This window comes from Lagopus muta, chromosome 1 (assembly GCF_023343835.1).
Source record: "Lagopus muta isolate bLagMut1 chromosome 1, bLagMut1 primary, whole genome shotgun sequence".
Classification (NCBI taxonomy): Eukaryota; Metazoa; Chordata; class Aves; order Galliformes; family Phasianidae; genus Lagopus; species Lagopus muta.
Genome location: NC_064433.1, coordinates 83,182,902 through 83,195,620, shown reverse-complemented (window position 1 = coordinate 83,195,620; position 12,719 = coordinate 83,182,902). Strand labels below are relative to the sequence as shown.

Genomic DNA, 12,719 nt, shown 5'->3' with positions numbered 1-12,719 from the left:
TACACATCTCTAAACAAGTTGAGACAAGGAAACAAATCGGTCTGAGCTAGGTTGTCCAGAGAGTTCCATAATTGTCCAAATATTTCATGTAAATGAACCAACTATCAACAGAACTTTTCCTAAGAAAGTCCCCCATATGCATGCAGTGTGACACCCAGAGTGTAGGCACAACCGTAACCACATATAATACCATTTATATCAATATATCCATAACTGTGCAGAGGCAGAATGACACTTTCACAGGGACATCTTTCTTATTGGTTTTGCCGTGTCTGATACAGGGATCGTACCTGTAAAACCACCTTGTTGCCAATCCATCTCCCAGATGAGGCAAAGCAGATTGTAGCGAGGTGGGAATCAGCCTCTTCTCTCAAGTAGGACAAGAGGTGATGGCCTCAAGCTACAGTGGTGAAGGTCAGGATGGATATTAGGAAAAAATTATTCTCAGAAAGAGTGGTCAAACACTGGAACAGGTTGTCCACAGAAGTGGTGGAGTCGCTGTTCCTGGACGTGTTCAAGAACTGTATAGATGTAGCACGGAGGCACAAGGTTAGTGGGCATGGTGGTGATGGGTTAACGATTGGACTAGATGATATTAGTCATCTTTTCCAACCTTAAGGATTCTATGATTGGAAGCTATCTGCAGTTTACCCTTGAGATTACACCAGAAATTGTTTGTATTTGAAAACAGTATGTCAGCGAACGTGAGATATCTGTGTCTGACATCAGTGAGCTACTCACATCCAAGTCTATGTCCCTGACTTGGGCCCTAATAGTGAAACTAAGCTGACCTCAAGCTGGTTTAGTTCACTCCAGCAAAGATTTCCTAATATAGGCAGGCCCTATCTCTTGTCACCCCGTCCCACCCCCTTCTTTAATTTGGCTCTCATGAGTTTTGATGACTGAATTGTTTCCTTCTTTGTTTCTCTGATTACCTTCTTAATCTTCTGCTCCTGAAAGATGCTTAGATCCTCAATCCCTGTACAAATACACTTTTCTTTCTAAGCTTTTCACCAACCAAACAAGGTTTTATTTGTTTATTTAATTTGACATGCCGGGAGAGAAATGATCCCACTTCCTATGGATTATCGAAGTTACAAATAGCTTTACAAGAGGGTAAACAAAGTAAAACTCATGCTGAAACTCCTTTGAACCAGGGACTTTCATTCACTTCCCCACTTTGAATGGAACCTGTTACCCTTGGACCGGCTGGCTCCTGGAGTGCAGACTAATGGCCTCCCTGTCCTCCTGTCCTCCTTCACCAGAGTCACTATGAGTTTCCAACAAGGCAGTCACATGGCTGTGAGCTCACTCTGTGAAGGAGAGTTCTCTCCATCTTGCTTTCGGTTCTACAGCACAATGCTTCCAATCGGTATGGCATTTTTGCAAAGGTTAAGAGCTAGAAAAATGTGGGGGCAAGTCTGGGAGTCCTGATGAAGGCAGGAATGCTGCATTAATTTTTGCTGGGTGTTTTTTCTGACTCAGAGGCTGGCATGGAAGCATCACTCTGTGCACACACCACCTGCAATATGTGCTTCTGAAAAGAAAGAGGCTTGAGTTTGGGCTAAAATGTAGAAGAGCTCAGAGCCAGCAGTGCCAATGGGCTGCCCCGGGACAACAGCCCCCAGCAGCATGCAAGTCACAGGTTTTTGGGGAGCTCAGTCCTGGGGGCTGTGGGCTGTCCTCTCCCTCCACCCCCAGCATCCTGTTCTATCGTTCCATCTGTAATTGGAAGGCATGTGTGGATGAATTAAACATAGCAGGGCAGATGAGAAAACTCTCCCTCTTAGCTGGCTGAATGAGCAAACTTAACTGAGCCTGTTACCCACTGAGTATCGTGCCGACATGCCAGGGTCTGGTTTCCTTTGAGCTCGCCCTTTCATGCGGAGTCCCTTAGTGCCCCCCGCCTTGCTCTGCACAATGTCAAACAGCTGGAACTCCTCCGGCCCCAAGGAGGAGCCTTTGCATACGATGGCAGCAACAGTGGGAATTTTGCCTGGGATTGCAGAGGGTTGGGGCTGAGGATCAGGATGCTCTGGCAACTCCCAAGGGGGATGAGTCCCCCCACAAGCCACGCCTGTGGAAAAAGTTTTCAGGGAATGGGGCTAAAGGAGAGGGTTTGGGCTTTCTCACTGCTTTGAACTTCAGCAAGGTCAGTGGCACCCTGAGGGCAGTTCTGCTGGGTGGTTTGAAATAAATGGGTGCCAGCCCAGAGGTAGTATCTTCAGCACAGTGAGAGTGGATGTTCACAAGCGGGACTGCTGCTGTCTCATCTGGGGGTTCATAGGGGACACTGCTGCACAAGCCATCATGCTGCTCCAACCTCTAGGAGTTTTTTCAAGGGAAGAACAGTAAATGAAGGGTGCTGCTGCACCCATTTCCTCCTCCACAGGGATATATGGTGAAAGTAACCCTGCAGGGCTGCAATCCCGGCCTTTTTTTTCCCTACCATTAAACAAGCCCCAGGGCAGTTCTTTACAAAGGGTAGCTTTAATTCTTCTCCTCCTCTCTTTCTTCCTTCCTCTGTAAGCCTAAAACTGGTCAGGCCTAATTCAATTCCTGTTTTAATTTTGAACAGTTTACGACTGCTCTAAATTAGGAAACCACCGTTTTTCAGACAAGACAGGTGCTAGAGGTCTCAGCACTTGTAAAATTAGACCACTTAGCGAGGTGTCTACATATGGATTTAGCACCTAAGGACTGCGCTGCTGAGAAACTAAAAGAAAATCTTGGAATCTAGGAAACTGGTTTTTAAAAGATAATTAGACAGCAAAGTTAACGTGGAGGAAGGAAGTTTGTGTTCAACTTGATAAGTGTGCCTGTTTGGGTGCAAGCTGAAAAGCTGTTGATAGGTATTCCCTTGGAACTCCAGAAACCCTGCAGAAAAATCAGTTTTGACATTTTCAGTACCCTTGTCATAAAAGAAAGAAACCCAAAACCAAAAAGAAAAAAAAAAAAACATTAAAAAAAAAAAAAAAAGCTACCAAAAAGTCCTTCAGAACATCCTTAGTCACAAGAAACAAGCGAGCTAGAAGTACAGATTCCTCCTACAGGTTCAAGTGAAAAGGAATAACTCTGAAACTTAAATAAAGTGAGGATAATCTTTCTCTTTTACTTCCTTTGACTGAAGGACTTCAGATTTAGAAACTACAAATCACATTTATCATCTGTGCTCTGCACAGGGCAAAGGAGTGAGAAACCTTACCGTAGTGTGCTAACAATTCTAGCCTGACTTTGCAGTCGCAGAAGATTTGTTTTAAACTGACCTTTATTGAAGGGCTTTGAAAGACTGAGGATTTCTCTGCACCTTTGGGTAAATTTAATAGTACGTATGTTGTTGGGTTTGGGAATTTGTATGTCTTTTGGGATGAGGGGAGGCAGTGAGCAGGAGTTGGTTTGGTGTAATCTCAGGGATTGGTGTCATTGCTTCTTTTGAAAATGCATGCCTCAGATGATTTCCAGAGACCTGCCAAGGATAGTTGGGAGAAAAGTTCTTCTCCTTCTTGTCCTGCTTTTCTTCATTTACATCACCTTCAGAGAAGCTGTACTTATGGGCTGACTGGGGGAGTCAGTCACTTTCCTTGAAACCAGCTGCCTAAATCACACATAGCTGACCTCTTTTGGAAGAGGCTGTGTTCATTTAATAAAATATTAACCCCAGCACTCTGGGGGAAAACAGCAGTTTCTAAAATAAGCGGTTACGCTCATCTTATTTCACCTGCAAAGTATTGCCTCCTACACAGTCATCATTTTCCCTCTTTCTCTGCCTACATTTTTGTTTCAGATGTCTTGACATCCTCATCCAGATCGTCTGCCATGAATCCCAAAGCAGCACAAATGGGATATGCTCTCCTGGAGTGAATGAGCCTGTAGGTGATGCCAGACAAGTGAAGGACCTCCGGTCCTTTCACAACCATTGGTTATGTCTGCGGGGCAGATATGCATGTGTTTGAACTCCATTTGCACTAACAGGGAAATTGAGGCACATAGTGATGACAGGGACCGGTCTGATCCCACCCTGCTTGCCATCGCCAGAGCCAGGAGAAGGAATGCATTCTCCCGCAGATCCTGACATGGCATGAAGTGATGTGACACAACGGTCCTGCAAGGCTTGGTGTTGATGATCTTCCCTGAAGAGTGTGGACAGCTGAAGTCACCCAGCTTGTGAAGCTCCAGGCGTGAATGGTGGCTTCTACATCCCTTCAGCAGATGCCTGCTGGGATCTGGCAGACCACAGGAAAGCTGCCCTTCCCTGGGAAGCTCAACAGGTGCTTGGCACTACTCCTCCAATCCTTTCCAGGCTTGGTCCCACAGAGGAACAAGGTCAGTCAGAAGGCCTTCCACGACACCTCCACTGGTGTTTATCTACAGCCTGCTTTCACAGCCCAAACATTGCCCCCAGCGACCCCAGGATCCCGCTCCCTCCTGGCACGACCGCAATGCCCGTTGGCGCTGCCCATCCCACCAGGCCGCAGGCTGGGACAGCGAGACATGGCTGCCACGTCCCCGCCGTGCCGGGGAGCCCCGCCGTCCTCATCCCACAGGCCACCCCGCTGCCCCAGCGGCCGCCGCGGCCTCCCTGCCGCTCAAACCAAACTTTTCGGCCCGACTTTCCCGCTTCCGCCTGCCGGGAGGAACGCGGTGGCCGTGCCGGAGCGGCTCGGCGGGTGTCGGCGGTTGCCGTTCGGGGTAGGCAACGGTCAGACGATGCCGGTTATTGTTACTGCCGGGGAGGGGAGAGCTGGCGGCTGCTGCCCGGCTTTTTAGGTAAGAGAGTTTATTTGGTATTTTCTCTCTCCTCTGGCTCCTCCTCTTCTTCCCTCCTCCTCAGGGGGAGGGGAGGACGCTCAGGAGCAGGAGTAGCTGGAGCAGGGAATTGTTTGGGAGTTCAGTCATCCAAAAGCTGTCACCCGTATGGAGGGTCTGGCTCCCCGTGCCCCAGCTCCCCTTCCCTCCTCCTCCTCCTCCTCCTCCTTCTTCTCCTCCTCCTCCTCCTCCTCCTCCGCCCGCGCTGCTCTCCCCGCCGCGCCTCCGCTCTGCATATAACCAGCGCAAAACTCCGCCGGCACCCCAAGTCCAGGGCCCCCACCTTCCTCTCCCCTTCTTCCCAGATCAGGCTTTTTTCTTTCTCCCTCTTTTCTCTTGTTCTTTTTTTCTCGTTATTATTATTATTTCTCTCTTCTCTCTCTCTCTCTCTCTCTCTGTGTGCTGAATTCCCCGCAGATCCGGCCTGGAAGTTCCCAGCTCCTGGAGTTAAGCCTCTTTGTTGCTTCCCTCCGTTTCGGGCACGGCCGCGTTCCCCCCTCCCCCGTCTGCTGGGCCCGAGCCCCCGGTGAGTGAAGCGGAGGGGAGTGGGCTGGGGGGCGGCTGCTGGGGCGGCCGTGGGGCACGGGGCTTCCCCCCTCCTCACGCCTCGGTGGTGGTGGTGAAGCTTTGTGCTGGAGTTGGGGAAGTTGCTGTCGGGATGCTGGGAAGGGGTCAGCGGACGCGCCAAGGAGCTGACAAGAGAGGAGCGACATCCCGCCAGCCACTGCCATGTGGGGCATGGGGTTGTGGTGGCGCAGGTGGGTCTGCGGAGCGGGTCATCCCCTCCCAGACCTTTCTCCTCGGCCAAGCGGCTTTAATGGTGGGCCCAGTGCGTGTATGCGCTGTGGTGCACTGGCACTTTGCTTAACCTTCCCCAAAAGCTGGGTCTGCAATGTCGCCTCGTCCCTACCATCAACTGGTCATGGAGCGTGTGGTGGAGAGGGGGAGAGGGAAAAGCTGTGCGAAAAGCCGTGTTGCTTCAGCTCTTGTCAAAAGCAGATGGGAGTTTGCAGGCAAGACTCAGCAGAGTCGTTTTGGTGCGTGCTGTGTGAAGGGGTTGTGCTGCTGATGCAGAGAAAACATGGGTGGGTAATCTGCGAGCACAGTTTCTGTCCTTTTCTTGTGCAATTATAGGTTTTTAACTCTGGTGCGATTTGGGTTTGGGGTGGAGATTATCTGCTCTGTGGCGGGATGCTGAGGGACTTGTGCCTATGTGCCTCCTGGCCACTTGGGCTCTAACTTTGGCAGGTCCTCTTGGTGGTGACTGCAAATGGAAAGTGTGCTGGGGGCAGAGTGGGATGAGTAGGGATTGGTAGCTGTGTCCAAATGAAACTTTCTAAAATCCCCCGCAAATACTGATGCTTACTTTGAAAAATTACAATAGGCTTTTCCCAATAGCCCCAGCGGGCAAAAGATACTTAATAGAAATCCTGTGTCTTTGAGCACTTCCTCAACTAATTCAGGTACCCTGAGTGTGATTTCACTGGTGTTGTGGGAAAGACAGTTCAGGTCTATTAAAGGTTTTTTTTTTGTTCTTGTTTGTTTTAAAGAAACTCTCTTGACCTCTCTGCAGCGTTATGCAAGTGGGATAACAGGCTTCCACACACGCTGTGCGCCCGCCTGTAATTCCAGGCGTGTCCTAAGCTGTTAAATTTTCTTGGTGTCCAGTTCTAACTTCTACATTGCTACTCTTTTTGATAAATGCATTTGCAATCTGTCATTAAATTTCTTTTCCCATGTGCTAAAAAATAATCACTGAAAACATTAGGAGGATGTGGGTGCTTTTGCAAGTAGGATTTTAACCTAGTTTTCTTCTGTTTTGAAAGTAACTGCCTCGATGTGCCTATGTTTAGTGGAAGGCTCTTAAACATATATGCATGTCTCCACACATACATGGACAAGACCTTTTTTTAATGGGTTGGATATTGAGGTCTATGGCTCTGGGGACGATTTCAAGCAGAAACATTTCACAGGTTTGCAAGGACGATTTGTGCTGTTTATTTTAAGTGACCAAAAGAAATGAAGGTGAAATAACTTCCTTTGCTAATAGGAGTCATCTTGGGACCTGCTAATGTAAATAGCACAATTACAGAAAGCTGTGAGCTCCCCACTGAGTGCGTGATACTCTCTAACAAATAAACAGAGTTCTGTTCTATGTACTTTTCTAAAACACCCATTCCCCAGATACGATTGCAGGACTTTATCTGTTGTGCACAACACAGACAAGATCTCAATAAGTGTTTGCTGTGAGGGCTGGAGTCAGCAGTCCTCCCTGCTGGTGTAGTTCCCATTAGGGAAAAATGAAGCAGATTCATCTGAAGGGTGTGCAAAGGTCCTTGCAGATTTGGCAAATAAGTCCTGTTTTCTCCTTTTCTAATACTCATGCATGCACATAGGACCATTCTTTGAGAGAAATCCCAGCACAAGTAGCTGAATCCACATACATCTCTGCTTTGCACAAAGAAGAAATTTTACAGGTGAATGTATGTGCTACAAAATAGAGCGAGAGGCTCTGAACTACTGCAGGGTGAGACTGAGCGCCCCATGTCTGCTGAGGTTTTCCAGCCTTTTGGGTATAAGACTGAACAGCTCAGAACTGCGCTTTTCCAGAAGACAGGTGAATTATTGCCCTCTCACTTCTTGAACTAACAGCTCTTTGTAAGCTGGTGGAGCCTCCTGTCCAGTACAGAGCGTGCAGGTGGGGTCAGGAAAGTAAGTAGCCTGCATGGTTCCCATCTTACCCAGAGATCGGAGGGAATGCTTGCTTTTCCTTTGTGAAGAGCAGATCTGAATTTTTGTAGTTTCTCTTCATTGTTGGATGACTACACTTGATTAAAATGCCAACAAATCCACCTGTCAGTGCTTCCTGGCCTCTTCCTTAATTGTGTGTCCTCACAAGCACAGGCTGTGACCCTATGTGACAAATCCCTATTACTTCTTCTGGCTGGGCTGATGAGCAATAGAGGCAGATGGACACTTTTCAGGTGGATGAGGTTTAAATGTCGAGATGCTCGGACTGCCCACAGGCAATGCATGTGCATTGCACAAGCTTAAACAGCTTCCTTTGTAGCCCCATGCCTCAGTCCCCCATCACAAAAAATGGTGCAGATGGGGTGAGAGCTGAGGTGGGGCAGTCGTTGGAACCATCATGCCAGTCAGCAGCACCAGCCCTCATGTCTCTCAGAGCAGAGCTCCAGCTCAGTCAGCCTCAGTGACTCAGCCCACAAGAAACTGGAGCAGCAGCAGACCAGCATAGCTCTGGCTTAACAGAAGTTTCTTGGTAGAATAATGGTGGATTGGTCATTCTAACGCCTGATATTGAATGCCTAGGGAAAGTGGAGAACAATTGCCTTGGACTTCTTTTATGTACAGTGATGTTTTGATGCATTACTGCTGGCATGTTGTGGACCACGAATTGCAGATCTCTTGGTTCAAACCATTGCCTTCTAGGCCAAAAACTCTATGCTGCAGAGTCTGCTGTTGGGATGGGGTATCCCACAATGCAGAAGCTCTCTTGCAAAACCTCTGCAGACTTCCTGTTTCTGGTTAGACTGAAAACATCCTGAGGGAGAAACCTGCTGTTGTGTACTCTGGTGCTCTTGTGGTCAGTCCCAGCTTAAAAGGTTGTGGCTTCTTACAGTGCCTATGCCACAAGGACAGTTTGAGGAGAGTAGGAAATAAAGGAGTTGCAGGTCCCGGTGAAGACAACTTTCCATTTTTCTAAATGTGTTTTGGGTGACTGTCTGACAAAATGCATCGCTAACGTCTTTTTCTTATTTCCTGCTCTTTGGTTTCATCCTTCTTGGCCCTGAATCATACGGCATTGTTTCCGTTGCTTCGTTGGCTGAACGCAGCGCTCAGAGCTTCATTTCTGGAGGCAGCGCTTGCAGGATGGGAAGCTTTTAAAATTTGCTTTGTGTGCATATTTGTGCTTCAGAGTTCTTAAAATCTCCCCTCCGTAGGAGCTCGGGCTCCAGCAACACAGCTGCAGGAGTGTTGGTGGAAAGTGGAGACAAAAATGGTGTGAGTACAGTGGGAGCAAGCTGGCTGAGGAGGTCAGAGAGCTGTTGTTGTGGGGGAAAAGCCCATAGCACTCATATGGTTCTGAAGGGTTTTGTACACAAACAAGGAACAGACCACTGCCTTGAGGAGCCTGCGTGCTCCTTTAATTGAATGGCCTCTTTTCGTCCCTGAAAAAGGCCAAATGGGCTGAGGGACTCAGCTGGCCCCGATGAAGCTGTTAGCAGAGCACCTGGCGCAGTGAGGCTCTGTGCTGAGAGGGGCTCTCGGGGCTGCTCTCCTGCCTTGCAAGAGTGCTCCAGTAAGAGCCAGAGCCAATTTATTTTGGCTCTGGTGGGACCCGTGGAGGAAAATGTGCTTCAGGGAGCGTGTGGGACGTGCTCAAGCTTCTTCGCCCTCTCTGTGGGCAGCATGCCAGCACAGAGGTGAGAGCCAAACTTTACCCTTGCTTTCAGCTTGGCTGCTCTGGGGAAGCTGCTGACCCGTGGCCAAAGCCTCCCCTAAGTCCCCTCTATAGATGTGAGGAGTGCGACTGCACCTTGTGTCCATGCAGTGGGTTGGAGGCTGGCTGGGCCAAGTCCAAACCATGCAGCAGCACGTTGCCCCTGTGAAAACCCACTCTTGTTGAGATCACAGGGTTCCGGGGCTGTGGGCTCTCTGTGTCTGTAAAAGCCAGATGGTGGCTTGGAAACTAGTCACTTGTTGTGAGCTTCTGTGGCATAGGCAGTATGTCCCAAGCCCTATGGTGGCAATGCCATTTTTTTCAGCAGAGTCTATAAGATTAGGCAGCAAATCCTACTCTTACACAGAGCCATGGTCCTACAGCCCTACCAAATACAAGGAGGTACTCACTAGCTGCAATGTCAGTGAATCTGAACAAGCTTGTGTGTCTAAAGAGTGTGCATTGAGCCTCTCTCCTGTGTTGTTGTTTCCTTTTAATCAGAGGAGCGGAGAGGGAAAGGGTGTGAAAATCCCTGTTAGTGCTGTATCTTCAGCTCTGAAAAGAGATTAGGCATAGCCCTGTGGATCACTATGTTGAGTGTATTAAGAAAACTCACACAGATATAAACCTACAGAAGTAGTATTTAAGAAGTAAACCTCAAATGTGGATATGCTGACCTGAAAAACAGCATTTATATGAAAAGGCACATGCCTCTGGTAATGTCACTATGGTTATTATGCTACATGTAGGTAGAGCAGCCACCTTGCTTAGCCATGCTTTTGCTGGTGAAGAGAGCTAGGTTCTGCTCTCTGCCTTGCAGACTTTTGCCCATGTTGGGGCAAATTGCTCTTTGCCTCAGCTCTCCACCTGCAGAACCCGTGAGTGGCACTTCCCTGCCTCCTGGTGGTGCTGAGGGTAGATCTACTAGAGATGCAGAGACACCATGGTTTTGCTGGCTGCTGAGAAAGCTCTCTGGTTAGGACCACTGTTGGTTTCAGCAGAGAACCTCCTGTGGTGTTGGTAGCCCAATAGGAGGCTTTGCGGTCACCTCTGGGGATATCCATCCATGCATGCAGGGTGGATGTGGGCTCTGGTTTTGGTCGGGAGGGTAGGCTTGGTGTCAAGCTGCTCTCTGAGCTTGACCCCTGGGGAGTCTAGCGTAGGTAGCAGCACTGCAGCTGCAGTGAATTTATTACTCCAGCCAGCAGTGGTACAGAGGAGCCATTGTAATCTTATGTACTGTACAGTGTATATCTCAACGAGAAAAGTGCCTCCTGTTTTTTTTCTTTCCCCCTCCTCTCCATCCTTTCACGTCTAGCTTTATGAAGTTCCACCCCTTAAATTGCAAATTTGGCCTTATCTTCAAAGAAGTCCTTCGGTGCCAAGGTTTTAAAGGTGGGGAGGAGGCAAGAGCAAAAACATAATCCATTAACAGCCCAGTTGCCAGAGAAAATGTTTTTTAAAACAAAATCTGAAACTTTAGTGTTTGAGATCCAACGCCAAGATTGAATACAAGTATGGGCCTTGTCCCCCAAGAGTGACAGCACTGGGAATATGCTGGCAGAGACCATGGAACGAGGATTCTTGTGCATGCACGCACACAAATAGACAATTATTTGGAAGCCAATGGAGTTCTCGATGCTGAATAATAATTTACTTCATCTAGTGCCTTCTGTTCCAAGTTGCTCCCCAAGCTGCAGCTGACGTGGAGAAGCCTTCTCGCTTCTCCAGCCCTCTGCTGGATAGCAGCCCCCTCTGGGGCAGGAGGGCAGTGCTTGTCTGCACGTTCCTCAGCCGTGGGTGGTAGAAGGGGTGAGCTGGCCCCACTTCTCCAGAGCCTGGCACTGTCAGCAAGTGATTCCTTTGGGTCCCTTGAACCTAAGATGATGGGAATATGACTTTTTATTTTATTTTCCCAATGAACGCTGCTTGTTTAACAAACCCAAGCTTTGTCAGTATGGAGAGGTGGGTTTGAATCACAGTAAAAGGAGAGGTTTTCAAAAACATGCTGGGTGGGATTTTTCAAAAGCACCTGGGATGACTTAATTATACTTACTGAGATGTGTGCATTGAGGGACTCGACAGCTCTCCCCTTGCTTTTAAATGCAAGGTCACTGTTGGCACATCTGTGGGATGGTCCCACTGTCACCATGTAGCAGCTGTACAAATCATTCCCAAACACCTACTCTCACATGGAAATGTAATCTTTACTTCAAAAGTTCTTCAGATACGAGGGTAGAGGCCTCAAGCTGATGGTCGGCTGTGCTCTACAACCATTTGGCATGCTAGCTTGGTGGGATCAAAGATGCTAGAGAAGGAGGGGAGTCAGTACTAACATATGAGGCTATGTGATGAAGACCAGCCAACCCTGTGAGGCAGGCAGCAATCTATCAGTGAGTGCTAGCTGCACTCGCATGGTACACAAATATACAGTACAACCTGTGGAGCCCCACTGATTGCTTCATGAGGTCTGCTGACTTCTGTGCAAGCAAGAGTCAACTTTTTACAAAAGGCACTAAAATAGGCAGCAAAGTACTTGCTAAAACTGGGTTTTCCTTGTGATTTCCTTGACTGCAGATTTGGGGAGGAGAAAGAAGCATGAAGAAGACAGTGTCAAGAGCAAAGTGGCAAGTCATATTTAGTGTTCACCTCACTTGCACTCTGCTCTACAGTCTGACCCCTGGGATAACTTCAGACCTTCAAGCCACTTCAAAGAACCATCTTAACAAAAATTTCCCAAACTAGTGACCAAGAAAACAAGCAAAAATTTCAGCAGCCACAAAAATTTGAGTATAACCCAGTTTTTGCATAGCTTAAGCATTGAAGATAAGTAGAGTTTTCTTAACATTGCCTCTCTGGGTGAAGGCCTGAGGAAGACCTGCCATGCTTTCTTCCCCTCCCCACCATATCGCATAGTGGTCTAAAGGTTTAACCAAGATTAGGACTCAGCTATGCTAGACACTGCTGGCCTGTAGTGGGAGACAGTTCCTATATCTTCACTCAAAACAGCAAGACAAATGGAGGGTGAGAAATGAAAGTAAAGCATGAAAAAGTTCATGTGTGCCTTGGAATCACTCAGCGTGTCAGGGCTGGAGATTAATGCAGACCCCATGTTTCCTGGTAGCCCCACATTGGGCTCTTGGGGTTGGTAGTGTCTTGCTGCTACAGAGAGCTGCAGTAGTGCGTGGCTAAAGGGAAAGGGAAGGAGCCAGTTCTGCCTTGAGTTCTCCTTGTCAGCTGGTTATCAGCCATGGCCTGGTGCTTTGAAAGACAGCTGGGATAGCAAAGAGCCAGTGTAGTAAACGTGCACACTGCAAGCAAAATGATCTAATTACATAAATGCTGTGTACCTTCTTTCTTGGGGTTCTGGGACCGTACTCTGGAGGCATTGGCTCTTGGTACCCAAGACGAGGATGAGGATGTACAGGACTGCCCAAATGCTAACCAACTG

The 12,719-nt window shown here is 48.3% G+C and overlaps 1 protein-coding gene across 6 annotated transcripts in view; it reads left to right on the top strand.

Moving 5' to 3' along the window:
• Positions 1-4,842: 4,842 nt before the first annotated feature.
• The window catches only part of BOC (BOC cell adhesion associated, oncogene regulated), a 44,375-nt gene continuing 36,498 nt past the window's right edge, over positions 4,843-12,719 (top strand). For 2 of the 6 annotated variants that reach the window (XM_048936380.1, XM_048936385.1), the window contains exon 1: positions 4,843-5,332. Coding sequence is in view for 4 of the 6 variants with exons in the window: in XM_048936353.1 (XP_048792310.1) it covers positions 9,179-9,251 (73 nt within the window). In the remaining 2 variants the exon portion in view is untranslated. Of the gene's footprint in view, positions 5,333-9,004; positions 9,252-12,719 lie in introns of those variants that run through there. The other 4 variants (XM_048936361.1, XM_048936367.1, XM_048936353.1 and 1 more) reach the window with 3 other exon arrangements.